This window comes from Danio aesculapii, chromosome 4 (assembly GCF_903798145.1).
Source record: "Danio aesculapii chromosome 4, fDanAes4.1, whole genome shotgun sequence".
Classification (NCBI taxonomy): domain Eukaryota; kingdom Metazoa; phylum Chordata; class Actinopteri; order Cypriniformes; family Danionidae; genus Danio; species Danio aesculapii.
Genome location: NC_079438.1, coordinates 23,445,078 through 23,469,346, shown reverse-complemented (window position 1 = coordinate 23,469,346; position 24,269 = coordinate 23,445,078). Strand labels below are relative to the sequence as shown.

Sequence of the window (24,269 nt, the reverse complement as noted above, 5' to 3'; positions counted from 1 at the left end):
TTTTGATCACCAGCAATGTAGTTCTTGCGGATCAATGGAGAACACTCCCTGCCATTCTAACAAACTACATATCCCATCATGCACTGCTCTTACACACCAGTTCCAGGTCACCTGAAGCTTGTGAACAGTGATTACTTGGACTGCATGTGCCAGGGTTGTGAACCTACACTGGTCTAACAGTTTGATTCGGTTACAATTATTATGTCATTGATTGGATTCAATTCAATATCTCAGTGCATTACGATGCATTTATGATACTTTCTATCCACTATTATATGTTTCCTCACAACAGAGGAATTCTTGTTGTAAAATGTATATATATATATATATATATATATATATATATATATATATATATATATATATGTGTATGTGTATATATATGTGTATATATATGTATGTGTATATGTATGTATATATATATATATATATATATATATATATATATATATATATATATATATATATATATATATATATATATATGTATGTGTATATATATATATATGTATGTGTATATATATATATATATGTATGTGTATATATATATATATATATATATATGTATGTGTATATATATGTGTATATATATATATGTGTATATGTATGTGTGTATATATATATATATATATATATATATATATATATATATATATATATATGTATGTATGTGTGTATATGTATGTGTGTATATATATATATATATATATATATATATATATATATATATATATATATATATATATATATATATATATATATATATATATATGTATGTGTATATATATATATTTATTTATTTTGAAAACACAATTTTGTCCTTTAATACAAGCAATATTCAAACAAAATTCAAGTACATGCACAACACCAGCATTTATAGCTAATAGTCTAATGTAAATATTATCCCACTTGCTTTTTGAGTGCTGTCAAGCATGGTTGGTAAACTTAAGAGAAAGAGCTGATTAAGTGTTACTTTATACACTGGAGGCTGGATTCAGAAACAATCAAAAATGTTTAATTCATACTGCTGATTTTGATGTATGAGTACAAACTCTGCTTGTTTTGTCCCCTACACAGGCTACAGTGCTGTAATCTCACTGCTAAGTCTAGTGGGAATTTGTCTTTGGCTTTACAATGCTCAAAATGTGTCCTGATAGAGCTGGACCTAAGTAACAATGACCTGCAGGATTCAGGAGTGAAGCTTCTCTCTGATGCACTGAAGATGCCAAAATGCCCAATGGAGATACTGAAGTCTGATTTCAAACACCTGATTGATTTTTTTATTATTACTATTATTATTATTATTTTATTAATTTTAGTCCAGACGAATTTCTGAAAATCACACTGTTAATGTATTTTGTGTTTTTCTTTTGCAGACTGTGCATGTGTAATCTCACAGCTCAGTGTTGTGAGAGTTTGTCTTTGGCTCTACAATCCTTAAACTGTGTTCTGAGAGAGCTGGACCTGAGTAACAATGACCTGCAGGATTCAGGAGTGAAGCTTCTCTCTGATGGACTAAAGAGTTCAAGTTGTCAGATTGAGATACTGAGGTATTATACTCCAGATTATATATGGTTGTGTAGGATCTGTATTTATTAAACAAACCTTTTTTTTATGAAAGAACATTGCTCAGATACATAAAAATACAAATGTAATTTTCTGAAGTGCTAAACAGTGCTGCGTCTCGTCTGCACAGCATATTGCACAAGAACGAGTTGACCTTGTATTGCAAAATAGGTCTGAAAAACTAAAGCAACTTAATGAAATTGTCTACACCTGAAATGATTGTTTCAAAACTAAAATTTATCCTTAAACTAAAACTATGCCTTCACCCTCAAAACTTGTACTTGGATGAAGAAAAGATCAAAAATATAGTCCTCCAAACAGTTTTACTTTACTTAAATGAATCACCACAAAAAGTATTCTTTTCAGTATGTTTAACTACTTTCCAAAGTGTAACCAGTACCTTTTCATGTCTCCACTTTATAAAAGAAAATCACACCCCAAAAATCAGTGTCCTGACTTTCCAAAACTCTTTGTCACAAAATATCTACAGTTTTTTAAAGTTTTTTAACAATGTTTTCATGTGGCTGCACTTGGCGCAGTGGGTAACATGTTCACTTCACAGCAAGAAGGTCAATGGTTCGAGCCTCGGCTGGGTCAATTGGCGTTTCTGTGTGGAGTTTGCATGTTCTCCCCGTGTTGGCGTAGGTTTCCTCATGGTTCTCCGGTTTACCCCACAGTTCAAACACATGCGCAATAGGGGAATTGATTAACTAAATTTGTCGTAGTGTATAAGTGTGTGTGTGTGAGAGAATGTGTGTATGCGTGTTTCCCAGTACTGGGTTGCAGCTGGAAGGACGTCCACTGCATAAAACATATGTCGGAACAGTTGGCAGTTTATTCTGCTGTGACGACCTCTGAAATAGAGGCTAAGCTGAAGGAAAATGAATGAATGAATATTATTTCATTAGAATGAAATTATCCAGATTGTATAGAACACAAAAAATATGTTTTAAAGAATTATCTGTTGTGTATTGTCTTAGACCTGACTTATGGCCAAGAATTAGGTTTGTTAAGTCTAAACTCTTTGACTTCATTCCTCCAATCTGTTTCAGACAAAAAAATCTATCAGGAGATATTCTAGTCAAAATAAGATCATTATCATATTAGTTAAACTTTAGTTTTGTCGACTTCTAAGGTTTTGCTGACACCTGTACATTAAAGGCTGTCGCCCCTGCCATAAAACCCAGCCCCTCTGAAATGTGCATCTATTAACTTAAATTGATAATTTTTAATAAGATCATGACACTAATAACAGTGAACCCTTCCCTTACAGAAGATTACAGATTTTCTTTTACATTTATCTGTAAACCTAGTGCATTTTAAAATGCGTTTTATTTATTGTTTTTGCTTTATCTATTAAGATAAAAATCATATATAATCAATTGTGGCCTTTGGTTTTTAAGTAGACTGAGAATACCAATAAAAGCCTATGAAAGGGGTGAATTTTACTGCAGGGGTGTGTTTCTTGGCACAACACCTGTTGCAAGTTGACAAGGAACTACAGTCGCAAAAATGTAAAGGTCTGGATATGAGAGAATATTAACAACAATGACAGATTTAGTTTTAGAAACATCTAAAGTTACTATTAATGGCACATCTAATCAGTGATCATGTAATGAATGTCAGTTCAGCATTTGCACTTTCGGATTAGTGGATAAAAGACTTCCAGTGTTTAAAGTCTGCTGTGAAAATGACTAAAGCATTCATTGTAAAGCGGGTAAGACAGAGTTTGCAGGATTCAGTGTTTGTCACTGAATCTACAAATTTTTAGCACAAAATGTTTTAACGTTATTTAATCCTTCATTTAATCATCACAATGCTGTCAATCATGGGACTGATACCGCCTTCACCATCACTAAAGAGCATGCATTCACTGAAATCAAACTAATATTTCAGCTCATGAAAAGACTGTTATTGCTATTAAGATGACGCATGAAAATAATAAGTTATATGTCAATATCATCTGTGCAATATCAGACACCACCCGTGAGACCAGCATAGTTATTATTGTTAATTCAGTTAATCTCATTTACGTCAAGCTGTGTGTGCAGGGCCAGTGCGCGCACGCAGATTTTTGATTATTTGTTAGTTGTGATTAGAGTGTTAATATGTTAACAGTTCGAACAGGTAGTCACTCTGGACGCCTCACACCCAGCACACTACCTGTTCGAACTGTTACCGTCTGGTCGGCGCTTCAGAGCACCAAGCACAAAAACAGCCAGACACAGGAAAAGTTTCTTTCCTCAGGCTGTCTACCTTATGAACAGTTAAATATTCCCCTACTGTGCAATAAATATGTGCAATACTTTCTCATACGCACTTGTACACAGCACCTTATATCAATATACAATGCAATACTCTCTACATTCGCACTTGTACACAGCATCTTATAACCTGTATATTTATAACAATCTGTACATACAACTCAACATCCAGGTTTCTTCACTAACCGCATCTGTTTAATGTTTATCATTTTTTTTCTTTTTTTTTCCATATGTATTTTGTGTTGTCACTTGTCACTTTATGTACACTGTAAGCTTCTGTAGCCAAAACAAATTCCTTGTGTGTGTGAAGCACACTTGGCAATAAAACTGATTTTGATATATAATAGAATATGTTAATAGAAAACGTGTAGTAATGGTGCTCATAATTTTTGGTGGGTGCGAATAAATTTTGTCTGCTGCGCCAACATTTTTAAAGTTAGGAGCACCAATGCTACCAAGAAAAAAGGTTAATTTTGAGCCCTGTAAGACCTTAATCGGTAGTGGAAATTAGATTAGATTAGATTCAACTTTATTGTCATTACACATGTACAAGTACAAGGCAACGAAATGCCGTTTCGGTCTAACCAGCAGTGCAATAGCAGCAAGTGCAGGATACAAGTTTTAAGTGCAGTTATAGAAAAACTATGATGATATTTACAGATGGAATGTTGGGTTTTAAGAAAATGTTAAATGTAATAGAGCCCTGTAACATTATTCCTTCATAAGCCCATTTTAGTCAGACAATTCCTGCTTTCAGATCCACTAAAATGGCAGGTGACATTTAAATCAAGCAGATCTGTGCTGTCTGAAGAAAAGGTGGACACTCATCTTTCTGAAAATAAAAAAAAATACTTCCATATAAAACTAAATTCTTATTTTTTATTATTTGTTTAACTACTACAATATTACATAGTTTTTTTTTTCTTTGTGGTTGTGAGTATAAAGAAGGATTTGTTTTATTTGCTGCTAAGCAGGAACCCCAGAAGTATAGCTCTATCATTGTTTAAAGTAAAAGAAAAAAAAAATAAACAAGATCATACTTTTATGATGTTAGTTTTAATGCATAAAAAAAATAAAATCAGAGAAATCCTCTGGCTTTTTTCTTTTTTTGCTGTATGGACAACACACCGAACCGTGACACCACTGTGAATTGTGATTTTTGTGAACCGTTACACCCCTGATATATATATATATATATGTTTTATTAATTTATTTTATTTTTTTGCTCCAGATGCATTAAAAAAAAAAAAACAAAAAAAAACATGCTGTTAATGTAATGTTATTTTTTTCTCAGACTGGTCACGTGTAAACTCACTGGTCAGTGCTGTGAGAGTTTGTCTTTGGCTCTACAATCCTCAAACTGTGTCCTGAGAGAGCTGGACCTGAGTAACAATGACCTGCAGGATTCAGGAGTGAAGCTTCTCTCTGATGGACTGAAGAGTCCAAACTGTCCACTAGAGATATTGAGGTAAGTAAAATTAATGCTGCCGCAATTTACTTTTAGATTTTGTGGAATGCCACAAAGTACTATGAGATGAGACAGAGAAAAACATTTGCAGAGATGATTTTTATTTTTATGTTTATTCTTTTTTCACTCAGAAACGTCGAAAAGAAAACCTTTGTTTAAAGAGCACCTGTTTTAATCAAGAAATAATATTGGTCTTGTGTGTCATGGAAATCTGCTAAAACGACGTCAGTCAGACAAAGGTTAGAGCAAAGCAAAAAAGTAGTTTATTAAAATAATCCTGCAGGATGACACCTGTTACACACACAGACTCTGGGCGTACTCACACTATGTAGAGTTGCCTTGAACCGGGCCAAAGCATGGTTGTCCCCCCTCCCGTCTCCCCCGACGGCCTGCACTCACATTACATTTGGGCCTGGGCACGCTTACGTCATCGATGATGCACTGCCCAGTAAGCGCTTTCGCTCAGCACTGTGGAGATTTCTTTAGTTATATCGTTTAAGTCGTTAATCTATTTTCAAAGTTGGGTTGGGAGCTGAGTCTATTCTACGCAAGCTATGATGACTTTCATCTTGATACTTTAGCGCGGATGTATACCTGACCGGTGAGCCGTCTGACAAAAAAAGTGCCCTTCTGAATCAAATCAGCAGGATGCCCTTCTGGGTCTTTCACTTAGTTCAGACTGCATGATTTTACCCCTGATTTTGACTCACCAACAGGTTTTGAGAAATCCCCAACTAATGCCTGAAATCACAGGCAAATCGGTGTTCGTTTTTGTGAGTGAACAACACACAGTATGAACTATCAAGGACACGATATGAGAGAATCGAAGATGAGTCGCCGACACCCGTGAGATATTTGGCATGCTAAATATCTGGAGATGTCAGGGATTCAAATCATGCCGTGTGAAATGTGTTCTGACTGAAAATAACATTGGTGATCACCTACAGCCAACGAGAAGGCAGCATTTACTAGTACGGGTACCTGCAGGCCAGCGGGAAGCTTTCTTTTTCCAATATGTACTTAATAACGAAAGATATTACGTGACCTCACGTTGTTTCCATGTCACTTCTCGCGTTTGTTTAGTTGTGAGATGTAGTTTGGGCAAAGTTGTCTGTGATTTTTCCTATTTTAAAGTCATGCAGTGTGAACTCTCCTGCCGCCGATCCATCCACAGTGTAAACACTGCACCGACAGAACGCTAACCCAGATAGTCATGCAGTGTGAAAACAACTGTGACAGGACTACTTTGAAAAGCATGCAGTTTGAACTCGGCATTACTTCGAAGACATACTGACTACGTTTACATGGACATCTGTAATCTAGTTATCTGCCTTTAATAGACAATGATATAATTAAGATGTTTATGTGAAGTGCTTTCATGTAAGAGTTTCCTGTAATTTTGGGTGACTTTAACTGCAGTTCGGCAGTTTCACTTTAACTCATGAACATTTCATTCATGCCCCCATTATAAACTGGGGTATTAAACTCAAAAATAAGGAGTAAGGACTGGTGAGAGTGTTATGGAATTTAATAACGCTCGCCAAATGGAAAGAAAAAAACTTCTGCATTTCCTTCCTTTTCAGTGCCACCGCTGCGCTTTTTATTATCTGCCTTTCATCTCTTGTCGATTGTGTATCTCTTAACAACGCTGTCTGGGCAGTCGAAGGATAATTACGTCATCATTAATCTGCAGGCTGTTCATGGGGCTGCGAAAAAATAAATAAAAGTGTAGCTGCAGTAAAATAATGAATAAAGAGTGAGGCTATAGTAAAAATAATAATAATAATAATAATTAATTAAATGAATAAAAAAAAGTGTGAGTGCAGGCAGTTAGGGACACTGGCCCTTGTGGCCAAAAAACTGACCGGCCCACTGGGTATTCTCCTGGTTGTCCTGATTTGCCAATCCGGGCCTACTCCCTGTCATTCATGGTTTTTTGAAGTGCTGCTCTGGAACAGGATAGTTCTTGAGAAGATGTTCTGGCATGTGTATACCTGCACACAAGAAAATAAAAGAAACAAAAGTTCAACAGTGTTCATGCATAGACTTGTATGATAGCACAGTTCATGTGTCCAGTTATTCAGGTGTTCATATAGTGGATGTATGTATTATGTTGGTAATTGTATAGTGTTGTTTATTTTCTGTTATAACACCTATAAAGCAGTGAAGTGATGATGGACTAATAGATGGGGAAAATATTGGGAATATGTTCACAGTAGATTTGACCCCCAGTGTTAATTTTGCACTAGTCATGTTTTGTCAGTTTTTGTCTCTTGTCATTGTTCTGAACGTGCAGCCCCACGTTCTTGTCTTTGTAGCAAGCACACGTACGTTCCCAAGAAGGATTGGTTTAGTTGTGTGGGACACACTTATCATTCAATAAATATCAGTCCTATCAGACACCATAACATTGCAGTGTTAATTTTGACAGCCAATTTTGATTTAGTTTTAGTCTTAGTCTTTTGACTAAAATTCCATTTTAGTTTTAGTCAAATTTTAGTCTTCCGAATCATTTTAGTTTTAGTCTAGATTTAGTTGACTAAATTTCATCAGATTTTAGTTGATTAAATCTACTCTAGATTTAGTTAACTAAAATATACTAAAATATATTTGGTTTAATTTGTGTAATTGAATTAAAATAATGTATACATATATTTATATAAAATATTCCAACTTAAATAAAACAGTCTAATTAAAATATGGAATATAGCTTTTCTATCAAAGACAAAAATTTGATATACATTGTTTATTTATATCGTAAGTGATAAGTTAAATTATGTGTCAGGAACAGTAGACTACTGAAAATGCAGAATTGTGCAATTATTTAGCAAACCCTTTATTTTAACGTGGTAAACTACTGGTCATTTTAACCAGTCTGTTGAACAGTTTCATGCAATTAAAGTCTTGCAATGGCTTAAAATAGTTAAAACAGTAAAATGTATGTAAAAAATAAAAGTGCACTTAACATGCGACTCCGTGATAAGCGGAGATTACAACACTACATTATCATAACATCCTTACAGTAAGAAATAATCACATCAAAGAATGACATTCTGAATTAAGCAGTTTTTGTTTTGTGGTACAGACGCACTGTTAATGGCTGTTGTCATGACGATAATGGCAGACGATGACAACGCATGTGAACCTTGTGCGAGTTAGATCAGGGTTAGCTAAAATGTAGCCGCAACTGACGTGAAACACATGAGGAAACAACTCTTCACGAAAATGAATGCCATGATCATGTTACCGGTGTATTATTTTTTAATGTACAATCTATTGGAGTCAATTCTCTAAAAGTCAGAGAGAGGCTACACCGTTTTAGTTAAGCAAAAGCACACACTTGGGTAAATAAAAAAGAGAACATTGTAGAGCCAAGCTAAAGTTCGACTTTGTAGATAAAACCTTTTGTTATTTAAATAAAAAGTTTTAAAATGTAAACAACGTATAAAAAAATTACATATTGTAAATAAGTTGTCATTTAATAAGAATATATATGTATATATATATATATATATATATATATATATATATATATATATATATATATATATATATATATATATATATATATATATATATGAATAACGCAATTTTGACAAAAATGTCAGATGGAACCTTATAATTCTAAGGTGACAAATTGTTATCAGGCTGACTAAGGCTGACTGACTTCCACATCAGTTTTTATTTATGCGGTTGAACTTTTTTGTCAAAGAGGTTATTTTAGCACAGAGCTCTTGGCTCTCAAATTCTGATTTCTTGTTTTGTAGTTACATTTAAACCAAATTCTCTGTGGCAGCAGACAATGCCTTTTCACATTATTCTCATATTATTATCTGTGTGAATGCCAAATTTCTTTGTCAAATTTCGTCTGACTGACTCTGTTATTATTGAGTCCATGTGCTGTTTGGCAGTGATTTGAATTCCTCCTTGTCTTACCATAAAGGAGTCACAAGACCACCTTTTTCAGTTGTGGGAATCAGTCTAGTATTCTTCCTAAACATTTTAACAACAAAACAAAATAAAAATCACTGGTCTCTCAGATCATAATTTAACATTAATTGTAAGAAAGTTAACTCGAAAACGGTTACTGCATCATAATAAGATGGGAAACCAGATGTTAATAACAGGAATACCGAAATCGAAAATAGCTAATTTTGAATATCATTTAAAGGAAGGTAATTGGGGAAAGGTGTTTAAAGAATTAGATATAAATCAGAGTGCTGGTCATTTTGCAACTATTTTAAGTAATTTAACGAGTAAATATACAAAAACCTGGAAGAGTAGGTACAAGAAATTTTCATTTCCTTGGTTTAATAGTGATATTCTTCAGTTAATTAAAAGGCAAGATCTTGCTCTCAAAAAATCTTTACTATCGAAAACTAATACTGACCATCTTGTTTACACTGGGTTGAGGAACAAAGTGGTATATGAATTGCGAAAGGCTAAGATGAAATATTTTTCTAAACTAATTGAGGAGGCCCATGGCAGCAGTTCTAAATTGTGGCAACATATCAGTAGACTATCTAATTCTAACAGGCAAAAACATTTTAAAATAAAGCATCGTAAAGTTACTAATAATATGATTTGCAGTGATGAGGCTATAGCAAATGCTTTTAATAGTTATTTTATTGAGTCTGTACAAGAACTGTCAAGTAATTTTAACTGCACTAAATCATACCCCAAGGAACCAGATTATGTTTATCCAGACTCCTTTTATATTAAAGAAGTATCTTGTGAAAAAGTCCAAAAAGTAATAGAAAATATAAGTAATTCTACGGCTAAAGATATTTTTAATTTTCACTCTGAATTAATTAAGAGATATAAACATTTTCTGCTGGAGCCAGTTACATATTTAGTAAATTTATCGATACAAACAAAAACTTTCCCAGATAGTTGGAAGACAGCAATAGTTTTACCGATTTATAAATCTGGCGATAAGGATGTTGCTTGTAACTATAGGCATATTGCCATTCGACCTGTAGTGTCAAAAGTGCTGGAGAAAATTGTTGCGGAACAATTAATGGAGCATTTACACTCTAAACAGTTGCTTTATCCACAGCAGTTTGGTTTTAGAGAGAAATATTCTACAGAAACAGCAAGTTATCTGCTTGAAAAAATAAAAGGGTCACTGGATAAAGATAGTGTGGTTGGGGCAGTGTTCTTGGACCTAAAGAAAGCCTTTGACACGGTTAATTACAGTATCTTACTAAATAAATTAAGAGAGTTTAAAATGTCAGCAAAAGCCTTACAGTGGTTTGGGTCTTATTTGGGTGGGAGACAGCAATGTGTGAGGATCAATGGGGTGAAGTCATCTGTGCGTTCTAACAATATTGGAGTAACTCAAGGGTCTGTTTTTGGCCCGTTGTTGTTTACAATGTACATAAATGATCTTCCAGATTGCTGCCCAGGAGTTAACTGCCAGTTATATGCAGATGACACAGTCATCTATGTGTCAGCTAAAACACCGTGCCGGGCAGGTAAGCAACTGACCCAGGCTTTACAACACATTTCAAGATGGCTTGAGCTGTCTCATTTAACATTGAATGTCAAGAAAACAGTTTCTATGTGCTTTTCTATAAGAAATAGGCCTGTACGGGATGCATTTGAGGTGCTGATTAAAAATAAAGTTATTAAAGAAGTGAATGAATTTAAGTATATTGGCATAACTCTAGACATTAATTTAAAATTTGATAGTCATGTTAAAATATGAGTAAAAATGTTAAGCCAAGTCTAATCTCTTTTCGTTTTATTAGAGGGTTTTTAACATATCATACTGCAAAATTATACATACACACAATGATATTCTCTCACTTGACGTATTGCATTACATCATGGTCACAAGCATCTTTAACTACATTGAAGCCTATTGACTCAATATATAAACAAGCAGTTAAAATTATGGACCTAAAGCCTATGCGATGGCATCATTGTGATGTTTTATGTAAACATAACCTTTTTAGTTTTGATAGTTTTACTAAATTTAATGATCTTAAATTGGTTTTTAAATGTTTAAATAATCATGTTCCAATCCTGTTTTCTGATCTAATCAGTAGGCATCAAACCTCTCACAGAGTCACACAGGCAACTGCTAATGGTGACTGTCTAGTGCCAAAATCTAAGACCTCATTTGGTCAATCTGTCTTCTCTGTAAAGGGAGACAAACTGTGGAATGAATTACCTGTTAGCTTAAAATTAGAAAGTAACCTAAATAATTTTAGTAGTGTTCTTAAAAAGTGGTAAAAAGCAAAACAGCAGTGTTTGCACAAATAGTTTACTGTTAGTTTGTTGGATCATGTTGCCTTTGCTTTTGCTCCAGTAATTTTATGCAAAGAATTATAATGCTGTGTATATGTTTTTTATTATAGTTCCATTTTGTCAATTTGGTCAAGCCACTGTGGACAAATAAACAATAAATAAATAAAAAAGTAATATCTTTAGCACATAATGCTAAAACCTCACCACTGTAACATTGGAAAAAAAATAGTTTTTTTATAGAACAGAGGATGAACAGAGAACAGAACAGAACAAAGAACAAAGAGAACAAAGAACAGAAATAGAACAGAGGATGAACAAAAATAGCACATAATGATTTAACTTTCCTGCCTGAACAAGGGATAAAATTGTCTCATCTAATGAATAGAGGATAATTTTTTTCCTGTTAAACAAACCCTGAAGCTATTTCGTCACCTTAGAATTATAAGGTTCTATCTGCGTTCTAAATGATTTTGAGATATTGAGCTTCAAAGTTTTTGCATTCCATATAATAAAACGTGTGTAACAGTTCTCTTTCATACATTAACATGACAGGGACCCTAAGGGTTCTCTAAATGTAAATTATCAAAATTCTCTTACATTTGCAAATTGGAGTAAAAAAACACAGTAAATGCAGATAGAACCTTCTCATTCTGAAAAGTAATTTTCCACTTGGAATTATAAGGTTCTATCTGGCAGATCATTCATTGAAGCAATACTTTTCAAGAAATACAATCAAAAAATATATAAGTTGGTGTTGTAACAATATGTTGAAGCTTGAGAAAGTAAAATTTTTGCTTTCTATAACATTTAATTTGTGTTTTAGGATGAATTTGTTCTTGTTCAAATTAAGCGTACAAGGCTGTGCTAAATATATATATATGTTTCCAGTGCAGCTGTTAATTTTATCTAATTAATATGTTAATATTTATACAATTTTATGCTTAATATGAATTATTGAATTACATCTATTGAATTATAGGCCCCATGATATAAATTAAGTATTTGCCCCACAAGGCTTAATATTAAATTTAAAGACTTTAAAAGAAATAGACAATGACCAAATGAGTTTAATAAACACGGAAAAATGTTTCACTGAATATATGTAAACAAATACATATATTTCACATTTAATAAATACAGTTTTAATATTCGTTTCTTTTTCAACAATGTAAAATGTAACATTTCATCTCAATGTCAGCGACACGGTGGCGCAGTGGGTAGCACGATCACCTCACAGCAAGAAGGTCGCTGGTTCGAGCTTCGGCTTGGTCAGTTGGTATTTCTGGGTGGAGTTTGCATGTTCTCCCCGTGTTGGCGTGGGTTTCCTTCGGGTGCTCCGGTTTTCCCCACAAGTCCAAAGACATATGGTACAGGTGAATTAGAAAAGCTAAAATTGGCCATAGTGTATGTGTGTAATTGATTGTGTATGGGTGTATCCCAGTGACGGGTTGCAGCTGGAAGGGCACCCGCTGCATAAAACATATGCTGGATAAGTTGGTGGTTCATTCCGCTGTGGCAACTCCAGATTAATAAAGGTACTAAGTGGAGAAAAAAATGAATGAATGGATCTCAATGTCAAGAAATGCTTCTAAATCATCACATTTACACACTTCTCAATTTTGTGTGGTGTGGCATTATTTAGCTGAATCTGATTTTGTGAGATTTTGTCTTTCTGGTGTTTCCCACAGTGAAGCAGTCCGGCGAAATGACAAAGAAAGCTGATCCTGATTGGTCCACGTGTGTGCGTTAAAAATGCTGATTGCCTCACAGAAAGAGCCTTATAGAGCCAAGCTAGAGTTCGACTTTGTAGATAAACCATTTTTTGTTTTTTAAATAAAAAGTCTTAAAATGTAAACAACTTATAAAAAAACATCATATCATGTAAATAAGATGTCATGACTCCTGTAAATAGATCAGGATCTCGAGAACTCGTAGTATCATAGTAGCTAATGTGTAGATAGTGATTGCTCTTAAGAGATAACTACTTACTAGGAGCATGTCTATGGTGCCGATTTGGATTAGTCAATTGACTTAAGTTTTTGGGCGGTGGGAGGAACCAGGGGGAAACCTACGTGGAGAACACGTAAACCTCACACAGACAGGTTGACTGGCTTGGTAAGGACTAGAACCAGTGACGTTCTTGCTGTGAGGCAACAATGCTAACCACTGGGCCACCGTGTCACCCATCTAGGAATAGAGGAGGAGTAGGGGTGGAAGAGGGGATTCTTCAAAACGAAGATGGCTGTTGGAATATGGAACTTAGGGTATTTATTGTGGTTTACGAATTGTCTGATTGGTGAATCATAAATTGGATAATGCGAGACCGGCCGCAAGCAATTATATACAGATGATCCTCTCGAAATTAAATTATATATAAACTTCACTTCAAGAGTTTACACTTAGCTGATGATTGATTATATAGCTTATTTGGCATGCTGTCCCAGGAGAGACCCCTGAGCTCATAAGATCCTCGAGCCCGGGGCTCCCTCCCGTTTGCAAGGTGAGAGGGGAGTTTTAGCTCAGGTAGATCTCGAGAACTCCCTAAGATGCCTTAATTAGCTCGGGACAGCAGCCGCATATTGAAGAACCCCCAAAAAGGCAATAAAGATCAAAGGAATAACTGGCTGCTGAATTGAAAGTGTAATAAAGATGGTACCAAGGGAGGGTTTGCAGGAGCAAAGATGGAACCAGTGCAGACTGAATGGTTTAGTTTACAGTGATCGCTGCTACTGAAATGGTGTACTGGCAGCCGATGTTGCAAATACTATGTGTGCTCCCCTAGCAGTTTTTAACTGTCGTGACTGGGCGGGAGAGTAAGACAGATGTACTAATTTGAATGCAGGATGTATGAGTTCTGCTAGAGAAACTCTATAACGGCAGTGATGAAATCTCAGGATAAGCTCAGCGGAATGTGCAATGGGTGAGTGTAGCTCAGCGGATTGGCCCTGCTGTTGCAGAGGTGCGATGGTGGTCAGTATTGGAGATTTATGAGTTCTCCCGCAGGAATGTTAAATACTGTCAGTAGTGATATGTGGAGATGAAAGTGAATATGGGCTTAGCAAGAGTAGGGCCAGACAGAATCTGTGAATGTTTTTTGCTATTTCTGCAGAAAATTTTGGTAAAAATCTGGGGATTTCTATTTTGGGAGTATCATAACTAAAACCTTAATATATTAAATAAAACGTAATATCTTTTTAACTTTTATTTAATGTTTAAAATGCAAATCCAATTAGATTAATTTTATTTGGTAAACAAAGAAAGTCTCACATAAAATATATCTACTAAAAGACAGAAAATATTACTGTACAAACTGTATTGTACATAAATCAGATGAACATTTTCACATTAGTCAATAATGTTACTGTAATTATTTAAAAACTGAATAAATTTAGATTTACAAACATTAACTCAAGTAAATAAACAGAATTAATGATGGGCTAAAAATCTGCAGAATTCTGCGGAATTCTGTGCGTGCAGATTCCGTGTGGGCCTAGTTATGAGTCTTCCCCCAGGAATGATAAATACTGTCAGTAGTGATATGTAGAGATGACAGTGAATAAGGGCTACACTATCTGTTTCTTTAAAAGAAAGCCATTCACAAAATAACCTGTTAAAAACACAGTGATATATCTAGGAGCAATGTAGAAATACTTTTTAGTACACTTCTACTTTTCACAGTTTACTTTTGTGGCTGAAACTAGAGAAAATAACAGCTACTGCACAAGTAAAAGTGTGTTAGTGACATCTATCTGTCAATTTAATGTGATGTGGACTGTTTGTGTGTGTTTGCAGATTGTCTGGCTGTATGGTGACAGAGGAAGGCTGTGGTTTTCTGTCTTCAGCTCTGACTTCAAACCCCTCACACCTGAGAGAGCTGGATCTGAGCTACAATCATCCAGGAGATTCAGGAGTCAAGCTGCTCTCTGAACAACTGGAGGATCCAAACTACACACTGGACAAACTCAAGTAGGTCAAGCATATATATATATATATATATATATATATATATATATATATATATATATATATATATATATATATATATATTGTGTGTGTGTGTGTGTGTGTATGTATATATATATATATATATATATATATATATATATATATATATATATATATATATATATGTATATATATATATATGTATATATATATATATGTATATATATATATATATATATATATATATATATATATATATACACACAAAACAGTTCTGTCTGGTTCTTGAATCTGATTGGCTGATAGCCGTGCAATATTTGCCAGTAACATCATACAAAGGCCTCTTCACCCTTCACCCTTGTGTATTACTCCGCCCACATACAGCCAGCAACAAGCAGACACTACAGTTTGACAAATATTACTGCTGTTAGACAACAAAATGTACGTTTGAGGCTTTTTTAGTCGAGAATGTAGTTGTTTAGATTGCAACTATGCCGTTTATTTGTAAGAATTGTGCCTATTTTAAATATTTACAATTTCTGAGAGTGCTCGTCGGTGGCCAAAGACAGTTAACATTGTCTATCCACAAGATGGCACCAGGGCCGCATAATAAGCCCTTGCTTAGTGTGTTTTCTTGAGCATGAATAAGAAGCTGAAAAACGGAAGCGTCACAGTTTTTAAGGTGGACCGGTTAGTCAATAAGAAGCTGTGAATAAGAAGCTGGATTCAGCCTCATTCCTCCTTATCGCAAACACAACAGCAGTCTGGTAGTGATTGCTCTGTTTTTTTCAAGGTTAATTATTGTGATATTGTAACGGTCGCTTAATGTTTGATATGCATTGTGTATAAATGTCTCCTTTAAGAGGACTATTCCTGTGGTTGTTTTACCTTTTAGATGTAAGCACGCATGTATGGGAGCTCAGTTCAGTTCTGGCGAGCTCTGGAAGTGTGTGATGGTCGCTCTACCACTGTATAATTCTTTTATTTCAATAATGTAACATTTTATTTTGCGATGTTTGAGTGTATTTTTCTTTTCCTTTTGCCTACTCATTGTCGTTGACTGGCATGTACGTAGTCGACAGCACTTGGGTGAAACGCATAAAGGCCAATAGGAAGAGCAAAATAGTTTCTGTCTCCTTTTTATTCCTTAAAGTCTTCGGGTAAACGCTGGGACACCTGGCACCCGTCACAATACCGACGGCAACAGAGAAATACTGTAGACTGTAATAGACTGTAGGGAGATATCACTGTAGACGGATGGCATTTCATGTCACGTTCAGCCTTATAATCTTAAAATGTGAGCAAAATCAACCATTTTGTCATCACCTTAAGGGGGTCACACACCAGAAGCACCGCTACACATTACGCTATAGAGAATCATTCAAATACTAGCTCTAAAGTGACGTTGGTGAATTAGTAACGACTTCTGCTGTTCTGACGTCAGCTACAGATGTGAATGAATGGCGGAAGAAAGTAGTTCCTAATACAAAAGGGTTTTAGACTCTCTGTGTTTGATTTTTATTGTTTTATACAAGATTGTGCCGTCGAACTGTTGTATAAATACAATATCACACGAGCAGCAGTGTGAAATGGCTGTATATCAGCACTGGTGGGGCGCTAAGGCACTCGGCCTGCGGCCTCGCACCAGTGCTGATATACAGCCAAATCGCACTGCTACTCGTGTGATATTGCTCATATATATATATATATATATATATATATATATATATATATATATATATATATATATATATATATATATATATATATATATTTGAAGCTGCTGCAAACGATCTGGATGAGCTCACAGAGACTGTAACATCTTATATCAGTTTCTGTGAAGACGTGTGCATTCCTACCAGGACTCAACTCACATACAACAATGACAAACCATGGTTCACTGTAAAACTCAGACAGCTACGTCAGGCCAAGGAGGTTGCTTACAGGAATGGGGATAGGGCCTTGTATAAGCAGGCCAAATACACACTGGAAAAGGAGATCAGAGTCGCAAAAAGGAACTATTCTGAGAAACTAAGGAGTCAGTTCTCTTCCAGCAACTCAGCATCCGTGTGGAAAAGTCTGAAAAACATCACAAACTACAAGACACCATCCCCCAGCACTGTAGACAATGAACGACTTGCAAACGACCTGAATGAGTTTTACTGCCGGTTTGAGAAAACCCCCCACACCCACTCTGAACTGCTCTTCACGCCACCATTAACACCTCCACCACCCCCCACCTCCCTTATACCTGCCCTACAGTTTAACGAAGATGAGGTGCGCCAGGTCTTCTGGAAACAGAAGAGGTAAAAAGCACCAGGCCCAGATTTTATAACACCAGCCTGTTTAAAATCCTGTGCTGACCAACTGGCCCCCATCTTCACCCTGATCTTCAACAGATCACTGGAGCTGTGTGAAGTGCCCTCCTGCCTTAAACGCTCCACCATCATCCCCATCCCAAAGAAACCCAAACTTACAGGACTAAATGACTACAGACCGGTGGCACTAACATCTGTGGTCATGAAGTCCTTTGAAAAACTGATGCTGGCCCACCTGAAGGACATCACTGAACCCTCATTGGACTCTCTTCAGTTTGCCTACAGAGCAAACAGGTCTGTGGATGATGCAGTAAATATGGGACTGCATTATGCTATGCAACACCTAGACAGACCAGGGACCTATGTGAGGATCTTGTTTGTTGACTTCAGCTCGGCGTTTAACACTATCATCCCAAAACTTCTCCTGCCCAAAATTAACTCAGCTCTCTGTGCCCACCTCTGTCTGTCAGTGGATCAACAGCTTCCTAACGAACAGGCAGCAGCTGGTGAAGCTGGGAAAATTCTCATCTAGCATCCGCACAATCAGCACTGGCGCCCCCCAGGGGTGTGTCCTCTCCCCACTGCTCTTCTCCCTGTACACGAATGACTGCACATCAAAAGACTCCTCTGTGAAGCTCTTGAAGTTTGCAGACGACACCACACTTATCGGCCTCATTCAGGACAGTGACGAGTCTGCTTACAGACAGGAGGTTAAGGAGTTGGCTGTCTGGTGTAGCCACAACAACCTGGAGCTCAACACGCTCAAAACAGAGGAGATGATAGTGGACCAGAACAGCCCGACACAGAAACAGTTTCTTCCCTCAGGCAATCCATCTCATGAACACTTGATGATAATAATTGCGAAACCAACATCACTACTTGCTATACACTTTTATACACATATACACTTATTTAACAACACACTTTACATGCCAATTTGCACATAACAGCTGCATATAACGTTGTATATAGTAATAAACATGTACAAACACTTGTCAATCTGTATATTTGCACTCACTACTTACTTCTATTTTTTAAAATATATTTATTATCTGTTTTTTGTCTCTGTCATCCTGTTGCACTGTAGAAGCTCAGTCACGAAAAACAAATTCCTAGTATGTGTGAATATACCTGGCAATAAAGCTCTTTCTGATTCTGATATATATATATATATATATATATATATATATATATATATATATATATATATATATATATATATATATATATATAATACTCAATATAGCAACTCACTGAGATCCAGAGCATATCTTGGACTTCTGTAAAAATAAACAGAGAAATGGACCACAGTCAATGTGTTGGAACCATGAAATAAATTCAAACAAAAATAATAATAATAATAATAACAGCACCACATGAAAAAGTAAATTTGCTAAAAAATGCTAAATTTCAATCCAATTAAATTAGGTCTTTGGTCAAGGGCTGGAATTACAGGATCAGGAGAGAAGAAAAATGAAGCAGAGGGTACATTTTACAGCAGGGCAGGCCAAGTACAGGATGTCTCCAAAGAACTGGACAGAGAACACAGAAGTAAAACAAGCATACCACAACAGACTGACAAGAAAGTAGCAGTTAGTGTAAGAAACCTAACACTCTAGCAACAAGAGAAGCAAAGCACCATCAGATATAGGACCAGCAATCAGCAGGAATGAAAGGCAGGTGGCAGTAAACGGGTGAAGCTGCGGTCACACTGCACTTTTCTCCCCATAGACTTCCATTTATACGCACGCAAATGCATCAGACCAGAAACGCAAGCTCTTGCGACAAGTTTCGCAGTTCGCTGTGCTGGAAAGTTCAAGCTTGGTGAACTCTAACCTGTGAAATCACATTGTATGATTGTGCGAGACCAATCGAAGATCAAAACGTGACCTCTCTGGACAGAAATTTACAACATGGACTAATCGCTCCCATTTTTTAATGTCTAATTATCTTGTTTAATCCTGCCTCTTTTCGCCACGCCGTATGACAGAATATTGCAAGCTCAAACTCTAGAGTGACTGTGGCATGATACTACTGATTGGCAAAGACACACAGCAAATTGGAGAGAGCAGACTGAAAAACTATTAGAAAGAAAAGATAAAAACACTGTCAGAAAAGAGGGAGAGAAAGCGAAGTTCAAACCCAGGTTCTGACAGTCTTATTGTTGTTTACGAGTTTCCCTTTTTCTCTCTAATCTGTATATACTCTGCCTGATGAAGGTGACCCATACCATACTGAACTGAACCACATCACTCAGTGGAAACAAGGCACAAGAGACCTGGAAAGTGCATGCCAATCATCAAATCAATCATTCTCTAAAACTAGAATCTTACAAAAGAGAACTCATATAGATGTCCATATACGAACCCAATAGAACTCGCACAATAGTTTGAGTGGCTTTTTAAACTGAACGCAGATTGGTGGGGCAATGCCCAATATCGGTATCCAACGTCAGAGAGTATACAAGAATAGCGAGAAAAGGGTCTGGTTTAACCTTCTTTTGAAAAATCTTTGAAAAAAAAATCTGTCCAGAAATTAAAGTTTAAGACAAAACCAAAACAGGTAGAATAAATAACTCTTTTGCATCTGTCACAAACATGCCTCCCTTGCAAGTATTGAAAAAAAGCCAGAGCCATGGAGTTTAAAGGCAGTTTGGAACTGACTAAAATGAGCCAATGTACCATCTAGGTGCAGATCTTCCATAGATTTTAAACCTATGGCTTTCTGTAATTTTAAGTCATTAATAATTATCAGAAAATAAAGGGCTAGTTTTATAGAAAATTTCTTATAAAATTCGCACTGAATTAGTCAAATATAAATATAATAATAATCATAGTCTTAGTGAGTATATTTGCATTAAGATGAATAAAGGTCCAAATAAAAATTTAATAAAAGATTTATTTTTTTGGAGTTGGTCACAATTTCACCTGTTTTTATTTGATGAATGGTTTGCTTTACTTGTTTACCCCTACGCTGTCTTGTTAATATAGTGTCTGGTTTGTCACCCAATTCAAAATATTTTTGTTCCAAATTGAGAAAGAGATTTTCAGCTATTTTACCAAAATGTTATAATATTAAGTAATAATATTAAGTATCTTATTATTGTAGTGGCATCACGGTGGCGCAGTGGGTAGCACCTCACAGCAAGAGGGTCGCTGGTTCGAGCCCCAACTATGTCAGTTGGCATTTTTGTGTGGAGTTTGCATGTTCTCCCCGTGTTGGGTTTCCTCTGAGTGCTCTGGTTTTCCCCACCGTCCAAAGACATGCGGTACAGGTGAATTGAATGAACTAAATTGTCCGTAGTGTATGTGTGAGTAAAAGAGTGTATGGATGTTTCCCAGTTTTGGGTTGTGGCTGGAAGGGCATCCGCTGCATAAAACATATGCTGGATAAGTTGGCAGTTTATTCTGCTGTGGCGATCCCTGGTGAATAAAGAGACTAAACCGAAAAGAAAATGAATGAATATTGTAGTCCTATTGCAAACCAAATGTTCTATATTAAGTTTTTAGTATTATAATACATTTTCATTTGTCACAAACCTGTTACTAAAGTTTTTCTTAATGGCCTGGGGTCTGAGAGTGTTTTGTTGCACTGGAGAATTTCTGACATGCCCTGACATTTGTGGGGGATTTTCAGTTGCTTATAAACATATAAGTTTGTAAGTAAATTCTAATAACACCGTAACTTCACAAAATAAGTTTTAATAATGTATTAGCAACATTTATGTGACTACGTGATTGTGTTTTTGAGAAAAAAAAACATTTAAGCATGGGTAATGAAAAACTAAAATTTTGAAGTTACTAAAATAACTACGAAACACAATCAGAATATTTGTTCACAAGACTTTTGAGAACTGGTCCTTATAACTCGGACTCCTGAAGCTCTAGCTTGTGGACCCATCTCATCAGAGAACAGTACCAGGAACAGTTTCACATTTTCGCCCCTGGCACCATTGAATGCAATGTTTGGCATTGGCACAAGTGACAACAGTTTGGCTATAGCAACCCGCCCATGTATATCGACACTGTGGTGCTCCTGACAGACAGTTTTGGTGGAAAGTAGTGGTGGAGTGGTGGAGAGTAGGTGTGCACATTTAATTCTGCAGTGATTTGGATAGCTGTTTTTTTTTTTCTTTTTTTTTTTTGATACAATCCAGGTTAGCACTTTGGACATCCATTTCAGACAGCCTCCTCTTTGTATGTGCAGTTACTCCTGTTGGATGTGTTTCTTCTTGGTATTATGCTGACACTCCAAAATTCATATATTCATCGGATGGGTATTTTGAGCTGAAACTTTACAGACACATTCTGGAGACACCAAAACCTTATTTTACATCTTGTAAAAGGGGTATAATAGGAGCCTGTTTTTTGTTGTTTATTGACTGAATGTGAATATATATATATGTTTACAGTGTGGATTATGGAGGAGCAAAGAGGATTACAACAGGACCTTGCAAATGTAGGTCTACACTAGACACACAGAGTCACATACTTACACACTAACACATGTATACACATGCACACACATTTTAATGAGTGTTGTTGTGTTCTAAATGTGTCTTTTCTTGTGTTCAGGGGCCTGTTTTTTCACACTGGATCCAAACACAGCACACACTGAACTCATTCTGTCTGAGGAGAACAGAGAGGTGACTGTTGGGATAAAGAAACAGTCGTATCCTGATCATCCAGACAGATTTGATTATTATGCTCAGGTGTTGTGCAGAGAAAGTGTGTGTGGACGCTGTTACTGGGAGATTGACTGGAGTGGAGATTATGGTGTGTATATAGCCGTGTCATATAAGAGCATCAAGAGAAGGGGAGCAGGAAAAGAGTGTTGGTTTGGTTATAATGATCAGTCCTGGAGTTTGAGCTGCTCTCCCTCCAATTTCTCATTTAGACACAATAGCAGAGACAAATGGACTCGCCTCCCAGTGAAGCCACTCAGCAGTAGAATAGGAGTGTTTGTGGACCACAATGCAGGAACTCTGAACTTTTACAACATCATCTATAGAGACACAATGAGCCTCATCCACTCAGTCCAGACCACATTCACTCAGACTCTCTATCCTGGGTTTTGGGTTAATTGTGGATCATCATTAAAACTCTGCTGAGTCTGCTCTGCAGGATACGTCAGTAGCAGTGAGCTGTTCTGGAGTATTTTCTCCTCATCACATGTCCTAATCCTTCAGCTAAACTTCTGTCTCTGAGAGAATAAATGTGTGTCTAGTCTAGTCTAGTCTGTGTGTGTGTTTCCAGAGGAAGAAAAACATTGCTCGGCAGTTGCTCTTCCTAATCTCAGGAGTTGTGTTTTTTAATTTTCTTTCATTTTAGAATGACAGTATCAGTATGACAACAGTATCTCAGATGTTTCTCCTAAAATTTCTTGGAAGAAATAAAAGTAGAGTCTGAAGAAGTTCTGACATGCCATAACGTCATTTTAAAATTCTAGTAACACAGTAAATAAAAACATTAAATTAATACAAATATTTCTAAGACACTTTTTGAGTGGAAAGAGTCTATGCAAGGAGGCGTGAACTATCGTTTATTGTTGAAAATGTTGAACTAAGCTCCTGAATTCAACTTAACTCATCTTTATTTCTATAGCATTTTTTACAATGTAGATTGCGTGAAAGCAGTTTAACATAAATTAAGTTCCAGTAAATTGAAACTGTTCAGTTTAGGTCAGTTCATTCATTCATTCCTTCATTTTACTTTTCGGCTTAGTCCCTTTATTCATCTGGGGTCACCACAGCGGAATGAACCAAAAACTTATCCATCATTTGATGTACGCAGCTCATGCCCTTCCAGCTGCAACCCATTACTGGGAAACACCCATACACACTTATTCACACACATATAATACGGACAGTTTAGCTTACACAATTCATGTATACCACGTCTTTGGACTTGTGGGGGAAACCGAAGCACCCGGAGGAAACCCACGCAAACACGAGGAGAACATGCAAACTCTACACAGAAACGCTAACTGACCTAGGTCAGTTCATTGTAATGTAAATGTCACCTCTGAAAGCCAAAACACAGAAGAGCATGAATCTTGAGTTAAGCTTTTTAAAAGCCACTGAAAAAAGCACAACTGGATGATCAGGAAAGAATTGACCGACTAAAAGTTAGAACAATCACACACAATTGGTGCCCCCAGCTTTGAGAGGTGCACCTGTATTGTGATTGTCCAACTTCACAGATCGGCAATGAGTGATGGCTGCAACAGTGCTACTAAAAGAAATGCGTTTTTAGGGGAAGAAAAAAAATGTGGATTCAACAAGGCAAGGTGTGTTTTTATACATGCTTTTGTTCAAAAGCTTACAGCTTGGTATATAGTTGTTGTTGTTTTTTTTTTTTTTTTGGATGAAGACTACAATTACATTAAGGTTTCTAAGTACAACACCAAATCAGAAAAAGTTGGCAAAGTATGTAAAACACACATAAAAAAGTC

At 36.1% G+C, this 24,269-nt stretch overlaps 1 protein-coding gene across 2 annotated transcripts in view; it reads left to right on the top strand.

Moving 5' to 3' along the window:
- Window positions 1-23,199, top strand: part of LOC130222301 (NACHT, LRR and PYD domains-containing protein 12-like) — a 40,776-nt gene extending 17,577 nt beyond the window's left edge. The window contains exons 4-9 of one of the 2 annotated variants that reach the window (XM_056454876.1): window positions 1,078-1,251; window positions 1,377-1,550; window positions 5,125-5,298; window positions 15,346-15,519; window positions 22,228-22,274; window positions 22,391-23,199. In XM_056454876.1, the coding sequence (XP_056310851.1) occupies window positions 1,078-1,251; window positions 1,377-1,550; window positions 5,125-5,298; window positions 15,346-15,519; window positions 22,228-22,274; window positions 22,391-22,926 (1,279 nt within the window). In that variant the 3' untranslated portion in view covers window positions 22,927-23,199. The other variant, XM_056454877.1, reaches the window with a different exon arrangement.
- Window positions 23,200-24,269: the final 1,070 nt, after the last annotated feature.